General features: G+C 46.0%; 1 protein-coding gene across 1 annotated transcript; it reads left to right on the top strand.

Annotated features, from left to right (window-relative positions):
- Window positions 1-14,016: 14,016 nt before the first annotated feature.
- Window positions 14,017-17,225, top strand: LOC124653796 (lysine histidine transporter-like 8). Its single transcript, XM_047192862.1, has 5 exons — window positions 14,017-14,354; window positions 15,043-15,176; window positions 15,691-16,118; window positions 16,229-16,360; window positions 16,457-17,225. The coding sequence occupies exons 1-5, from the start codon at window positions 14,017-14,019 to the stop codon at window positions 16,940-16,942; spliced, it is 1,518 nt and encodes a 505-aa protein (XP_047048818.1). The 3' UTR covers window positions 16,943-17,225.
- Window positions 17,226-17,471: the final 246 nt, after the last annotated feature.

Here is a 17,471-nt window from a genome sequence, read left to right as displayed (position 1 = left end):
AACCGATCTTTCAGAATTGTACAAATCTGATCCGCGGTGATGGCTGAAGGTGTCGAACCCCGAAGATTCACCGGGGTGGCATACTTAGCCAGCCCATGCTTGCTTTTCCAGCTTCCGAGCCAACCGCAGGAGCTGAGCTCTGGAGGTTTGTCGGAGTGGCGTACTTAGCTAACCACGTTTGCTTCTCAAGATCCGCTCCCGACGTCCCTCCCGGCTGTTCCAGAGGCCCTCGCTATTGCAGCCTCGGTTCGAGAGTGCCCGTGCACTGCAGCTCGGTACGTATGCGCACGTGTATCCGTGCGGGATCTCCTTGGGCGCCTCGGGTAGGAATTGGTAGTCACTAGGGTCACCACCAATCTTGTAGACGACGTATGCCGGTGAGTTCGGCACTTCCGGTGCTGCCAACGCGAACGGCAGCGGTGGACGGGATCTGGAATGGTATTTCTCCTTTGTAAGTCCCCGCAGCTGGTCCCGACGGAGAATACCGATGCCTCATGATTTCCTCGGATCACGCGCGAGCGACACGCTCCAAAGTGTTCACCAGAGCTCTCGTAGTGGCGGTGCAGCGAATGAGCCACCATGAAGTTGATCTCCCGACGCAGCGACCCGGTGCGTTCTTCGACGGGGCGGACAGGTCCACTCCATCGAGTGCGCCTTCGGGTGAGAACCCCTTCCACCCGACGCCGTGGGAGCGGGTTCCGTGGAAAGAGCCGATGAGGTCGGCTTCGAGGACTGCCTTGATCTCGTCATGCTTCTTCTTGAGCTCGTCAGGCAGATCCTCGTACTTGACCGGAGTGCTTTCCGCCATCTCGGATGTAGATGGCGATGCGGTGGATGTCGAAGATTGTCCCACCGAGCGTGCCAGAATGTGTTGCGGTCGAAACCCACCGGCGGGCAGCGACCGGCAACACCGTAGAGCCGGGAACAACTAGGGTTGCGGGCTGGCCCCGGTCCCTCGGAGCGACGGCCCGCAAAGCCTTCCGGTCACACGTCCGATGCTGTCGCAAGGGCGTGCCACCTGACCTATACCTGGTCGGGAAGGTGTTGGATGATGCCTCGCTTAGTTTCCTGCATGGCATACACGTAAACATTAAATACGAGCCTCGATCGGCTCTCGGGTTATCCCGTGAATCGGCTCAAAGAGCCGATCCACCCATGATTCGTACGAGGTGTACGAATATATGGTGGTCCTGCTTGATCAAGATAAAGCTAAAGCGATCTACGACGATTTAGGGTTTTCACCGCATAATCGGATCATCCTACTCACGATTGGGCCTCGCGCTCGCGTACGGTGATCGTAAGCCGATCCTAGACAGGGCCTAAAAACCAACACGAGGTTGATCCCCGGAACATCCCGTCTAGGGCTAGCAAACTACACCCTACACGCCGCTGGATCCTCCAACCCTTTGTAAGGCCTAACTATTGCGGATATTAAACTAATCCTTGAAGAACAAGGAGCAACCGTAACGGATCGGATCTACTAAACGATGATCAAGCGGGTGCCGCCCCTACACCTAAGATAGGTGTAAGGGCGGCTAGATGTATAAGGGTTGCACTACGACAGCATATGATACGAAGAACAATGCTAACCCTAACACATCTAAGATAACGACGTTGCTCGCCATCAAAAAGGCTTCAGCACGAGCAACGCATGAACAACGTGGATAAGCTTGTGCTGCCTAGATCGCAAGATGCGATCTAGGCAGCATGGTGCTTACCAGGAGAAACCCTCGAGACGAAGGAGTTGGCGATGCGCCGAGATTGATTTTGTTGAACGTTGGTTGTTGTTTATTCCATAAACCCTAGATACATATTTATAGTCCAAGGGACTTTCTAATTCGGGCGTGCACCTAACCGTGCACGGGTAAAACTCTAACTCCTAACCGACACGTAATCTAATATGTTACAGATACAAGGGCAAACTAGCCCAGACTTTGCATGTAAGGCCGATTCACGTATTTCTTCTATATATATATATATTCTTCAAACCCATCTAGATCACGGCCCACCTCTGACTCGGTCAAATTCTGGTGATAACACCTGCATACTTTCATAGCATGTATTCTGCACCAACCATTAGCGTAGAATCTCTGTTTGTCAATTGTCTATCTGTAATTTGTTTACCCAGCATATTTATTTTATTGGGGAGGCGCCTCTAGTGAACCGTGGACCCCGGTCCTTCTTCTTTTAATTGCAATCTTCTATAGCATTTTTCTGTTCTGTTCTCTGCAAACAATTCTTCTTCCACACGGTTCACTTAATCCTTTGTTTTCAGCAAAACCAGTGAGCTTGACAACCTCGTTGAAAGTTGGGGACAAAGTACTTGGTTGTTTGTGTGCAGGTCTCCACGTTGCTGCTGACGCCGGTAGTGCGTCCTGGCACGAGTTGGTTCGCAACACCTCGGGAGAGAACGTTTTTCTCCTACTGGTCGATAAACCTTGGTTTCTTACTGAGGGAAAACTTCCTGCTGTGCTCATCATACATTCCTCTTGGGGTTCCACTCAACGTTGCGCATAAATTCTCCTTCATCAACTCCGCGCTCAGCAAAGACTTTTTCTGGCGCCGTTGCCGGGGAGAGAAGCATCTCTTCTGCGAGGGGAGTCTCTCACTCTCAACTATTTTACTTTGTTATTGTTTTGCTTGCATACTTTATTTTTATCTTGTTTGCATTTTATATCAAAAATCCAATAAAATTAGAATAGTTTTTATTTGCGTTGTTTACTTTACTTTGCAAAATGAATGTCCCTGAAGTTGAGGTTCGTACTTTTAAGCAAAAAGGGGGTGAAAGTTTGAAAGATAATTGGTATAGAATATGTGATGCTCATCATAGATGCACTAAGAAATATTCTACTATGATTCTCTTAGGAATTTCTATGTTGGTATTTCTACTTGGAATAGATATGTTCTAGATACTCTTATTGGTGGTAATTTCCTAGGTGCTCCCGCTTCGGAAGTCTATGTTTTAATTGAAAGTTTAGTAGGAAGTCCTCCCATTAATGTTGCTAAAACTGAGATCACTTTAGAAGAGGTGGTAAAAAGACTAGATTCTTTAGAGAAAAGTTTGCCCAATTTACTTTTTGATGCTATCCATACTAATGAGTTGATAGGAGGAATAAATAAAAAAATTGTTGTTTCGGAGGGTAGCATTGCAAATGATGATAGAACTATTAGAATAGGTAAACTTGAAGAAGCTATGGAAACTTTGAGTTCAACTTTTTCCTCTCTTGGTTTCAAAAAGGAGAGAGCTTTTGTTGGCAAAGAACAAAAATTTATGTATGTTCCTAAGGCACCCAAACCAAAAACCCGTGATATGTTTAAATTTGATAAAACTTTTAGTGCAACTAAGAGTAAATTGAATGAATCTTCAGAGGTGTCTAAGGTACTTGATGATACAAATGATGTTTTGGAAGAAGTAATTGATCTTGATGTTTTACCTCTTGATAATACTTGATTTGCACCCTTTCTGCGTCTAGCTCAAAAGCGTTAAAGAAAAGCGCTTATGGGAGACAACCCATGTTTTATTTCTGTTATTTTTGCTTTGTTGAGTCTTGGAAGTAATTACTACTGTAATAACCTCTCCTTATCGTTTTTATTTCGTTTTTGTGCCAAGGGTAGCCTCTAATAGAAAGAAAGCAGTGTTTGGGGTATTTGCAATTCTGAAACAGATTCTGTGCTGGTCACGAAAAAAATTCTTAAATATCGCCAGAACATTATTTTGAGCTGCAAATTTTGTGCTTATGACCCAGTATGTTAGCTAACTTTCGTTAGTTTAGCATTTTCCTATTTGAGCAACAGAACTATTTCTTTAATTTTGATCTCTGTCTGCTGGTCTGTTTTGACATATTTCTGCCATGTTTTGCATTTGCGTCTTATGCTTCGTCTTTTTGAGTTCTTTTGTGAAAAAGAACTTGGGAAGAAGTAGCTACAGTAGCATATGTTAAAATGAGTGTTTGATATGTGCCATTACTGAAGCCTTGCTGATTTTATATATTTTTATTTGCACTAATGTTGTTAATCAATTATGCTGAGTTTTGTGTGAAGGAAGTTTTCAAGTGTAGGAAGAGAAGAATGATGCAATAAGATGAAGCATGGACAAGAGTTCAAGCTTGGGGATGTCCCCTAGACCCCCCAAGAAATATCCAAGAAGTACAAGCGTCAAAGCTTGGCATCCCCTCTTCATCAACAAAAAGCACCAGGTCATTTTTGAACACGCTATATTTTTTATTCCTTCATGTGATATGTGTTATCCTTGGAGCGTCTTTACTTTTTGTTGTGTGTTTAATTTTAATAAAGTTGGATCCCATCATTCATGTTTACTTTGGAGTGAGACACGCTCCACCGCTTTGCATATTTACTTTGGACTGAGACACGCTCCGCTGTTTTGCATGTTTATTTTGGAGTGAGACACGCTCCACTGTTGTGCATTTTGCGTTGGAGAGAGACACGCTCCACTTTTACATTTATTTGAGTTTCAATAGCTCTCTGGACATTTACTTGTTTTTCATATATGAGAGTTGTTTGGTTTCATTTGGTTGGCGTTGGAAGCATGAAAAAAGTTTTATGTGTATGTGATGCAAATGGAAGCATTTTTAGACTGTGGCATAGTTATTTTTGCATATCTTGCTAGATGTTATTCTCATGGTAAGCTTGTTAATTATGTTTTCATTAAGAGTAGTCTCAAATACTGAGAGTGTTTAGTGTGCCATTGAAGGTTTCATGCATTGTTTTTAGCATACAATAGAAAAACATAATATTGTGGTATATATTCTCCTACGAATGTTTTTATTTGGGTCGACTTGGCACATGTTTTGCAACATGTTATGACTACATTCCGATCAATTCTTGCCTCTATGATCATTTAGTTTGCAACTTGTGTATCACTTTATGCTTTGATTCATATATTTTGTCACTGTGCATGATTATGGCCATTATGCTCTCTTAGTTGGTCGCACCTGGTCTTTTTCTAGCCTCCATTTGTATGAGTATTTTATTCATGCATCCAACCACCAAAAACCAAATATGCCAAAGTGTCCATCATATCTACCTATATGTGGTATTTCATTTCCATTCCATAGTAGTTTGCTCGTGTGCTACCTTTAAAACATTCAAACAGTTTCTCGTTTTGTGACATTGTTTTTAGCTCATGAGGAAGTAAATTAAAATTGCGGTTGTCGTCTTCCATACTAGTTAAGTAACTCAAAGACTCGCTAGCTTTATCTTGCTTGTCACATAAAAAAGTATATGAAAAAAGAGCTGGTTTGGCCAAAACTTCCAATAGGATAAGAAAATAGGAAAATTATAAGAAAAGGGCACTCCTCCATGGTTTGTTATTGCTTGGTCGGCACCCGAGGATTTGGTTAGCCATGGTATGTGTAAGCAAAGGTTGGGAGGAGTGTCACAATTTTATAAGTAGTATAAATGAAAAGCGGCTTCGCCCAAATATTTCGGAACCGCTCTCAAACTTGCTTAGTATGAAAGATGACAATAGCTCTTTTTACTACTCGTTGACATGAACAACCACCTCTCAAAAGTGCATTTTATACTCTTGTTGTTTCAATAAAAAGATCTAGCACATGAGTGATCATACTTGCCTCTCAAAGAGATACCTTCTTTTACTTTTATGTTGAGTCTCCACCTTCTAGTTTATGCATCACTTATGAGAGCATAGTTGTCATTCTTAGTTTTATGTGCATGGTCCCAAGATTTTATTGATTGATTCATAATTGTGGTATTGCGTGTTCAAACTTTTTGTTTCTAGTCATCCTTATAATCTTTTAAAGGTGTCCAAACATTTATGTTTTGCTTCCACTTATGGGACAAACTAAGTACCACTTTATTATGTATCTATGCTATGCTCTTGACAATCACTTTGCTTTCCATGCACGTTATACATTTTCTTTTGTTTGATTACTATTCATGTTTTAGCATGGTTATTAAGTTTCATTGTTTGATTATATCTATCATGCTTATGTTAGGATTCTATGATTCCAGCTATGTTTGCTTTTACACTTAGATTGATCAAATTAGTGTGACAACATGTCACCTCAAAAATTATTTGTTTGTTATCACTTACCTACTCGAGGACGAGCAGGAGTTAAGCTTGGGGATGTTGATACGTCCCAAACGTATCTATAATTTTTGATGCTCCATGCTTGTTTTGTTACAATTCTTATATGTTTTATGTGCACCTTTCCACACTTTTTAGCATTTTCTGGGACTAACCTATTAACGCAGTGTTGCAGTGCCAATTCCTGTTTTCTGTTATTTTTGTGTTTTAGAAAAGTTGTACATGAAAGTTTCTCGGAATTAGATGAAACAAAAGCCCAGAGTCTTATTTTTCCGGGACGAAGACGGAGCCAGAAGGACACGCGCAGGAGAGCTGCCACGTGGCAGTACATAGGGCAGGCGCGACCCCACCCTTGGCCGCGCCTGGCTTGTGTACTGGCGCCTTGTCGCCTCGTTTGCTCCGCCCTCCGCCTATTTATTCCTCGTATCGGAAAAACCCCAGGACGAGAGCCTCCATCCACGAAAAGTTCCGACGCCGCCGTCAACCAAAACCCCAGTTTGGGAGGGTTCTGCAGTCCATCCCGGCACCCTGTCGGAGAGGGAAATCACCGCCAGAGGCCTCTACATCACCATGTCTTCATCCGAGGTGATGCGTGAGTAGTCCTCCACGGGACCATGAGTCCATAGCAGTAGCTAGATGGCTGTCCTCTCCTTGTTGTGCTTCATGTATAGATCTTGTGAGCTGCCTAACATGATCAAGATCATCTATTTGTAATTGCTACATGTTGGTTTGATGTGGATCCAATTTATAGAGAGATTGCTTTGGTTGCGATTATGTATTATGTTATTATGATCTTGCAGCTCTCCGTTTCTAGTAGATGCTCTGGCCCGGTAGATGCTAGCGACTCCAAGAGGGAGTATTTATGCTCGATAGTGGGTTCATGCCTCTATATTTAACCATGGGAAGTGACCTTGTTCTCTACGGTTGTAGATGTGTTGTTGCTACTAGGGAGAAAATAGCGGTGTTCTATTCAAGGGTAGTTTCATCGTTTACTTTACATACATTGCTTAAAGCGATAGTCCATTGCTTGCAACTTAATACTGGAGGGTGTCGCGAATGCAATCCTGAAGGTGGATTATTAGTCATATATGCAGTTGGATTACGGTCTATGTATATTGTTGTAATGCCCGCATACTTTCATAGCATGTATTCTGCACCAACCATTAGCGTAGAATTTCTGTTTGTCAATTGCCCATCAGTAATTTGTTTACCCAGCATATTTATTTTATTGGGGAGGTGCCTCTAGTGAACTGTGGACCCCAGTCCTTCTTCTTTTAATTGCAATCTTCTACATCATTTTTCTATTCTGTTCTCTGCAAACAATTCTTCTTCCACACGGTTCGTTTAATCCTTTGTTTTCAGCAAAACCAGTGAGCTTGACAACCTCGCTGAAAGTTGGGGACAAAGTACTTGGTTGTTTGTGTGCAGGTCTCCACGTTGCTTGCGCGACGGCCGAGTGCGCCCTGCCACGAGTTGGTTCGCACACCTCGGGAGAGAACGTTTTCCTCCTACTGGTCGATAAACCTTGGTTTCTTACTGAGGGAAAACTACCTGCTGTGCTCATCATACCTTCCTCTTGGGGTTTCACTCAACGTTGCGCATAAATTCTCCTTCATCAACTCCGCGCTCAACAGCGGCACCTACTCTGTCTTGGAGCAGGAATCGAATGCGGAAGCGATCCTCCGCCTAGTCGTGCACCTGCGCGGACAACAGCATCTACGCGCTATCAGGGCATCTCCAAAGCTGCCACGAAAACAGACGTGTTGGGCCGTACGTTTTGGGTCGTTTGGGTGGCCGCGCGGACACGCGGGCGCGGTCGTGTGTCCATTTGGGTCGCACACTGCGCCCAACGCGTGCACGCATACCATAAGTGAAAAACAAAAAAAAGGAAAAAAGGAAAACAATTAAACATAACCATATTTCATTAAACATATGCCCTATTTTGGGCAAATTTAAACTACCAAAAGAAAGCCCTCTATATGGGTTTTAAACTTAAAAACAAATAAAAAACCCTATCCTAGGGTTTGGGTGGCCGCCGGTGCGCCGCCTAGTCCCTGTGGGCCTCGTCGCCGTCACCGTCGACGACGTCCCCGGGCGGTGAGGCGCTGTTGTGGCTCGACTGCACCGGGGACTCCGGCCACGGCGACCACATGGTCTCTTCCCAGGCCAAGTGGGGGTCCGGAGCCACCCGCTGCACCACCGCAGCAGCCCGGAGCTCCTCCTCCTCCCTGAGGCTCTGCCGCCTCTCCTGCCACGCGAGGCGCCTCGCCTCCTGGCGCTTCTCCTGCTCCGCCACACGCTTGGCCTCCTGGCGCCTCTCCTCCTCGCAGCGGAGCCTGGCCTCCTGGCGCCTCTCCTCCTCGCAGCGGAGCCTGGCCTCCTCGCGCCGCCGCCTCGCTTCCTCCTCCCGGCGGACCTGGTCGAGCAACGCCCAGGCTCAGCGTCCTCGACCGCATGCCGGGGCTGCTCCTCCATGACGGAGGTGCGGATGACCTCCGCGAGATGCAGCCAGTTGGCCTCGTCCTTCGCCTTGGACAGCGCCATCGCGACGCGCATCTCCGGGTCGTCTTCCTCCTCCGGCTTCGACAGCAGCAGCGCGGGTTGCGCCAATGACGCGCTGATGCGGGCGGCCTCTCCGATGTAGAGACCGCCGCGGTGTCCCCCGGCCCTCAACACCGGCGGAGGACGGCGGCTGCTGCTGGCCTCGCCGTCATTGGCGCCAGGAGCGAAAGCCCTCTTCGGGGCCATGGTGGCGGTTGCGCATGCGTGAGGAACTGCCGAGTGGAGTGGGGAGTGGACTGGATAGGGACAGATCCCTCCCAGTCCACATTTAATATGACACGCCCCCCCACCGATAGCTGGGCCCAAGGGAGACGAGCGACAATGGCGGGAAGCGGTGGAAAGGCGGGAAGATGTAGGCGGGAACCGACGAAACTGCCAGGAAGATGTAGGCGGGAACCGACGGAACTGGCGGGAAGATGCACATCTCGCCGCCAAGGCTGGCCCGCGACGATTTTTACAGCCGTCGGGTGCCCCCGCTAGGCTCCCTTTCTACTGGGTTTGTCCTAGGGGCGTCAGATGGAAAGTTGGGTCGCGCTGGACGAAAAACTATTTTGAGGGTCGTGGTTGGGGATGTTTTTTAACGCCGGCGCCCCCAAAAGCGTATAGGGGGGGTTTGGGGAGGACGAGTGGAGATGCTCTTAGCTAGCTGCCATGGTCCCAGCCTGATGAGTCAGACACGATTGTTTCCCAATCGATGGCATCGATTCAACATCCAAGACGGGGGCCCTCGAAGGGATTCCTGGCGGCACGCAACACATACTCTCTCTCTCTCTCTTCCAAGTGGTTTCGTCCCGGTGATGGAGAGGGTAGCTCAAGATAGAGTCCCAACAATACTAGTGGAGAAGAAAGAGGACCTGATTGTTTTTTTCTAACTATTTTTAGGGTCTTTTATGCTAATGTTGAGGCCTGCTCTGTAATTTTTATATTTTCCCAATGAATGGCATGTTTGCGAATAGCATAGGTCTTGGTGACTTGGCTAAACACTTACATTTTGCCGATTGCATTAGGGATCATAATTTGGATTTTTTTGGCTATTTCTGAGACGGGGAGAAGGGATTTCTCGCAAAGTCTGCTTAACCGTATATCCGGTGGTAGTGACTTTACTTGAATTTCTTGTCCTCCCCGTGGAAGATCTGGCGGTATCTTACTCGGTGTCAGAACGGACTCAATGGAAGTGTCAGCACATTCGGTGGGGGAATTTCATATCAAATTCCACATCCGCAATCGAGCTGACAATTTCATTTGGAGTCTAGTCGCCGTGTATGGTGCTGCTCAGGAAGCTTCCAAGGCCGCCTTTCTTCGAGAATTGGTGAATCTAGCAAAGGAAAACCCTCATCCTATTCTCATAGGGGGGGATTTTAATTTGTTGAGATTTCCATGCGAGAAGAGTAGGGGCACTTTTGACAATCACTGGCCCTTCTTGTTCAATGCGGTCATTGACAGCTTGGATTTGAGGGAGGTGTCAATGATTGGCAGACAATTTACCTGGGCTAACAATCTTCCGGAACCAACATATGAAAAACTAGATCGTGTACTCATGGATACCGATTGGGAATTGAAATACCCAATGGTGTCGGTGCGTGCACTAGAACGTATTGTTGGATTCTCGGATCATGCTCCCATCTTGTTATCCACTGGTTTACCTAGACCTCCGTCTAACCGCCGATTTAAGTTTGAACTCGGTTGGTTGAATCGGGATGGTTTTCAGACCATGGTTAAAAGGATATGGGAAAGACCGGTTGTAGGTTTGTCTCCGATACAGAGGTGGAATAACAAAATGCGTGCTGTACGCAAACACCTCTGTGGCTGGGCACGGCACACAACTGGGATTCTTAAAAAAGAAAAGCAACGACTATCATCTATTATAGATGACCTCGAAGCTAAAGCAGAAGTTCGGCCTCTTTCCACACAAGAGATTGAGCAAAAAAGCCAATCGAATGCGGAAATTGCAAAACTACTGCGTGAAGAGGAGTTGAAATGGTACCAATGATCTAAGGCCCAATTTATTCTGGAGGGAGATTCGAATACAAGGTACTTCCATTGTGTTGCTAATGGCAGACATAGGAAGAAACTTATTCGTACTCTTGTGCAGGATGAGGGTACTATCGAGGGTCATGATCAGCTAAAGTCGTATATTACGTGCTATTATAAGGGACTTTTTGGTGCGCCCGAGGAAGGAAATTTCTCGCTTGATGAGGCTAGAACGGATGATATTCCTCAAGTCACTCAAGCGGAGAATAATTTTCTCACTTCTCCTTACACTGAGGAGGAAGTAAGAAAAGCTGTTTTCCAAATGGAGCATAATAAAGCCCCTGGTCCTGATGGCTTTCCAGCTGAATTTTATCAAAATTTCTGGGATGTCATCAAGTTTGACCTGATGGCTCTTTTCGCGGATCTTCATGCTGGTCAGTTGGAGTTGTTTAGGCTCAACTTTGGTGAAATTATTTTATTGCCAAAGGTTAATGAAGCAGAAAGGATCCAACAATACCGTCCTATTTGTCTTCTTAACATCAGCTTTAAAATATTCACTAAGGTGGCCACGATTCGGCTTAACACAGTGGCTGATCATGTGGTTAGGCCTTCACAAACTGCTTTTATGCAAGGACGGAACATCCTCGATGGGGTTGTAGTCCTCCATGAAACTGTTCATGAATTGCATAGAAAGAAGTTGAATGGGGTGATTTTAAAGATTGACTTTGAAAAAGCCTATGATAAGGTTAAGTGGTCTTTCTTGCAACAAACTCTCAGAATGAAAGGTTTCTCTGATGAGTGGTGTGCGTTGATCAATAGTTTTGTCTCGGGAGGGAGTGTTGCCATTAAAGTCAACGATGACGTGGGCAAATACTTTCAAACCAAGAAGGGGCTACGACAGGGAGATCCATTATCGCCAATGCTTTTTAAATATAGTGGCGGATATGCTTGCTGTTATGATTGAACGCGCAAAGTCAGAGGGCCAGATTGAAGGGGTCATTCCTCATCTTGTTGATGGAGGATTGTCCATCCTTCAATATGCCGACGACACAATTCTTTTTATGGATCATGACATTGAAAAATCTCGAAATCTAAAGTTAATTCTTTCAGTATTTGAGCAGCTTTCGGGTCTGAAAATTAATTTCCATAAAAGTGAGTTGTTTTGTTTTGGTGAGGCCCAAGATAATGTTGCAGATTATGCTGAGCTGTTTGGCCGTGAGCAAGGCCAATTTCCGATTAGGTACTTTGGTATTCCGATTCATTATCGGAGACTAACCAATGCCGAATGGAAAATGGTCGAGGAAAGACTACAAATTAGATTAAGCAGTTGGAAAGGAAAATTACTATCCTTGGGAGGAAGATTAGTTCTCATAAACGCGGTACTAAGTAATATGGTACTGTATATGATATCTTTCTTCCAACTTCCTAGAGGGGTCTTAAAACGATTGGATTATTTCCGATCTAGATTCTTCTGGCAAGGGAATAGTGAGAAGCGTAAATATCGATTGGCTAAGTGGAGTGTGCTTTGCCGCCCCAAATACCATGGAGGACTGGGCATCCAAGATCTCCGTAGTCAAGAATAGGGCCTTACTTGGTAAATGGCTCTCTAAGCTACTTACCGAGGAGGGAGTTTGGCAAACACTCTTCAAGAGAAAGTACGTTGGCTCAAAGGATCCATCTCAGGTTCTTTGGAAACCAGGAGATTCACACTTTTGGGCAGGCCTTATGGATACAAAGAAGTATTTATTTCCATATGGATCTTTCTCTATTAGGGATGGGTCGGAAATTCGTTTCTGGGAGGATAAATGGCTTGGCAATGCCACGCTCCGAGAACAATATCCGTCATTGTACAATATTGTCCGCCACAAAAGTGATACTATCGCTAAGGTGTTGGAAACTTTCCCACCGAATGTGACGTTCGAAGAACCCTCATCGGACCTAGACAAATCTCCTGGCATGAATTGCTACAACGTCTTGAACTAGTTCAATTGACGCAGGGGTCAGATGTGTTTCGCTGGAACCTCACCGCAAATGGTTCATTCTCTGTGGCTTCCATGTACAATGCTTTGATTCAGCCTGATATTCTAGTCGATAATAATTCTAAAATTTGGATGATGAAGATACCGCTAAAAACAAAAGTGTTTGCATGGTATCTTCGTCGTGGGGTCATCCTCACTAAAGATAATCTTGCCAAACGCAACTGGCATGGAAGTAAAAAGTGTGTTTTCTCGTCACCAAGACGAGACTATTAAACACTTGTTCTTCCAAAGTGTAAGTTTGCTAGATCTATATGGTCACCTGTCCAAATAGGGTCTACCTTATACCCACCGCATAGTGTTGCCAATATATTTGGTAATTGGCTCAATGGTGTGGTCGTTAGGTTTAAGCGTCTTATTAGGATGGGAGCGATTGCCATTATTTGGTCGCTCCGGCTATGTAGAAATGACAAGATTTTCAATAATATTTCTTCCTCTCTTATGCGGGCCATATACCGATGTACGACTACGCTTCGCTCATGGGTGCCTCTTCGACGGATGGAGCATCGAGACCTCTTTATGGAGGTGTCTTCACTGGCTGGAGGATACGGCGAGGGATATTTTTTCCCAACATGGGTGGCAGCGTGATCTTCGCCTGGATCCACTAGCTAGTTTTTTTATCGAGAACTTTGGATTTTTATCGTCGGATGATTTCGTGTTTTGTAACAGATATTTGTACGGCTGTGTGCATCCTAACTATGCAGAGGCCGGGTCTATTGCTTAAAGTAATAAAGTGCCAATTTTCGAAAAAAATGTGCTCAAGTGGTAATGCAGCTCTACCCTATTAAAAAAACCATTTCTTCAGCATGTCCCTTCATGAAATGGTGATCAAAGTCTCGGTATTCAAGCGCCGCCCATCCCTGCCGTATCATTTGGTGAGCTCCTCCACGTGCGGCGCTTACATTTTACACTCGGCTTTGCCTCTGACACTGGGATCTCCTTCCCCCACAAGGCACGAGCACGATCGCGGCAAATTGACCAACGGACGCAAAGCTCTGTCGCGCCTGAACTCGACTACTCCTCCACCACGTCTGAAACAGTGGAGCTACGCACTGACTAGGCAGGCATGAGGCATCGGCGCACGCCATCTACAGTTGCCGTCGTACGGAGGTTCGTGCGGCTCGTCGATTTTTCTCCTCCGCCACCCCACGCCATTGCTCATTCACTGCGTCGCTACTCTTCTTCTCTCTCCCCTCGCCCGACAAGAAAAGGACGGGGCCTTCTCCGACACACGCCCCCTCCCTGTCTGTCCCCCACTCCATCACCACCTTCTCTTTTTCTACCCTTCCCCACCAGCTCCGAGAGACTCACTCACTCACCGCGCTCCAAGAACTCACTCCAAGTCGCTGCTACCTCAAAGGCCTGAGCTGAGCTGAGCTTATGGCGGCAATGGCGGAGGGCGCGGGTGAGCCGGAGCTGGTGTCCATCCCGGCGACGCCGCGGGGGCTGTCCACGCCGGAGGGGCTCTCCACCCCGCCGGTCAGGAGGGGCGGGGCGGCCACCAGCGGCGCCGGCACGCCGGTGCGGCGGGTGGTCGAGGGGCTGCGCGGCTACCTGGAGGACGTGGGCCACCTCACGCGCCTCAACCCGCAGGACGCGTGGCTCCCCATCACCGAGAGCCGCAGCGGCAACGCGCGCTACGCCGCCTTCCACTCCCTCAACGCCGGCCTCGGCTTCCAGGCGCTCCTTATCCCGCTCGCCTTCCCCGCCCTCGGATGGTACTCCTGCTCCCCACTCCCCATTTCTCACATCCACAACCCCTTTTCCTTTCCAAGAACGAGCAGGGTTGCTTGCTTGCTTCAGAGTTCACACTCTCGGACCATGCTGCTGCTGGTGCTGGGCCGGCTACACTCTTCGTACTCGTTCCCCTCTTTTCGACTTCGTTATCCTGGATTTTCAATTTCTTGTGCACACAATTTGTTCTAGCTTCGAAATCGAGCTTGGCTTCCTTAGATTGGTCAGCTCTTCTTCTAGTTCTCTGTTGTTCCATTTTCAAGATTTGTACTAGCTTATAATATGAGAATGACAATGTTACCGCACTGGTGAATATTTACAAGTTAAAACCAGAAGCAGTGAAAAGCGCAAACATTAAATAACTCACGAGTGCTATAAGTAGCATGTACAGATGCCTCCTCTAATAAAGGTATGGGCAGTACTGATAAGGAAGATATATAAATTGTGTAATGTTGATACAATGCACATGAGCACTTAGTGTCATTCTTCTCTAACGTCAATAGCAACTGAACACAGTTTCAGATTCCTTGGAATATAATAATTGAGCCGAGTAATGTTTCCTACCATATAGTATCTTCTGGATAATGCTAACAGGACACTAGATCTAGGAGTGGTATGGATGGGTACCAACATATTCCCAATCCTAACATATGGTTTTCTTGTAACTGTTAGGAGCTGGGGAATAATATCGTTAACTGTTGCTTACTTCTGGCAACTATACACACTCTGGATTCTAGTCAAGCTTCATGAAGCTGTCCCAGGCAGGAGGTACAACAGATATGTGGAGCTTGCGCAAGCTGCATTTGGTGAGACAAAGACATGCCCTTACCTATTATGCCAGCTCATTAGAAATTTTCTTTTATTTTGCTGTCAATAGAAGGGTGCAATGTATATCATCATTGTCCTAAGAAGATCCGTGTCATGTAGCTAATAGAAAGAATCTTGAGCATTATCCTTTACTGTTCCACTTTGAGCTAGGTGAAGTGTCCAATGATGGGGTAGTGCCAGATTAATGTGCAATCAGACTCATGAGTTGATCACATCTGGACCATGCTTTGTTGTCGCTTAACATATCACTCTCATGTTACAGTGAAGTGGAATGTGGAACTTTCAGATCTGCAATTACGCAATGATCCTTCTAGTCATACTATTTCATCTCACAGTTTAAGTAATTAACTAATTATATCCTCTGGTTATGCCGAATTGAGTACATGCAATGTGGCTAGATTGTCTGGTGATATGCTACATTGATTTCTGGAAGTTGTTATAAGCCTGAAATTTTAGCTGGAGTTACTGATTTCTATATGTTTATTCATTCAGGGGAAAAACTGGGAGTGTGGCTAGCTCTTTTCCCAACTATTTATCTTTCGGCGGGCACAGCGACTGCACTCATACTTGTTGGAGGGGAGACTATGAAGCTCTTTTATCAAATAGTGTGTGGACCTCTCTGTTTGCCGAGTCCTATTTCGACGGTCGAGTGGTACTTGGTATTCACATCCTTATCAGTCATCCTTTCCCAGCTCCCGAATCTCAACTCGATTGCTGGGGTTTCTCTTATTGGTGGTGCCACAGCGATAATGTATTGTACAATGTCATGGGTTCTCTCTGTCAGCCAGCAGAGGCCTTCGACAGTCTCTTATGAGCCAGCAAAATACACTTCTTTTGGTTCATCCTTGTTCTCTACCATGAACGCTCTTGGAATAATAGCCTTTGCGTTCCGGGGACACAATCTTGCATTAGAAATACAGGTTTGTACTCAACAACCAGTCCTTTCAGATCTTCAATACTTTGTACTACTATGTTGGATCATTTGGTGGCTTAATTTGGTTGGAATTAATTTGGCATTCATAACTTCCAGGCGACAATGCCGTCGACTTTCAAACACCCTGCACATGTGCCTATGTGGCGCGGGGCCAAAGCTGCATATCTTCTGATTGCAATGTGCATCTTTCCAGTTGCCATTGGAGGTTACTGGGCCTACGGAAACATGGCAAGTACTTCAATCATTTTACTCCTCATTCATCATCCTGTCGTGCTGCATCTAAGAATCATTGGACCTTCTGTTCGTTGTTTCTCATGCTTGCAGATACCACCGGGAGGGATCCTGACCGCCCTCTACGTTTTCCACAGCCACGACATCTCCCGTGGGCTCCTCGCAGCGACCTTCCTCCTCGTCGTGTTCAACTGCCTCAGCAGCTTCCAGATATACTCCATGCCGGTGTTCGACAGCTTTGAGGCCTACTACACAGGTCGCACCAACCGGCCCTGCTCGGTCTGGGTCCGGTCGGGGTTCAGGGTCTTCTACGGCTTTATCTCGCTCTTCATCGGCATAGCTCTGCCGTTCCTCTCCAGCCTTGCCGGCCTGTTGGGCGGCCTGACGCTGCCAGTGACCTTCGCATACCCATGCTTCATGTGGATCTGTATCAAGAAGCCAGAGAAGTTCAGCTTCAGCTGGTACCTGAACTGGGGCCTCGCGCTGCTCGGCACTGCCTTCAGCGTGGCCTCCTCTGTGGGTGGTGTCTGGAGCATCGTTAACACTGGGATGAAGCTCAAGTTCTTCAAACCCAACTAGCACAGCTACTATTTTCAGTTTGCAAATTTATGATATAATATATAGATATGCTTCTTATTGCTGCAAGCCTTGGCAAGACCAATGGCATTACGTGTTGTTGATCTTATATTAGTAGGGTGTGTCTTAGTAAAATGTAAGTATCCACTCTTGGATAAGAGAAACTTCAGCCGATCGAAGTCTGGTAGTGGTACTGTTACCTCATGAAAGGACAAATGTAATTGGGGCAATTTGTGTCACAGCTGTGTCTATGGTAATAGAGCATGTACTTTGGTTTTTTTCCTTCGTTTTGAATTGTTTGGTAGACCGAGACACATTAAATTCAGCCCCTCTTTGGTTCGTCGGATTCAGAGTAGATGTATATGAAGAAGAATAGGATTACAAAGTTTTTTTTCGAAAGGGCAGCCCTAGCATACGGCCTTTTATTACTTCATTTAGACAAAGTATTATAGCTTATTACAAATCATGGGTCGGACAAAGTCTCATCATAGATAAGCCATCAAAAAAGACTAAAAGCGTGCAGCCTAATTTC

Source organism: Lolium rigidum, chromosome 5, assembly GCF_022539505.1.
Source record: "Lolium rigidum isolate FL_2022 chromosome 5, APGP_CSIRO_Lrig_0.1, whole genome shotgun sequence".
Lineage (NCBI taxonomy): Eukaryota > Viridiplantae > Streptophyta > Magnoliopsida > Poales > Poaceae > Lolium > Lolium rigidum.
This window is presented reverse-complemented; position numbering and strand designations above follow the sequence as displayed.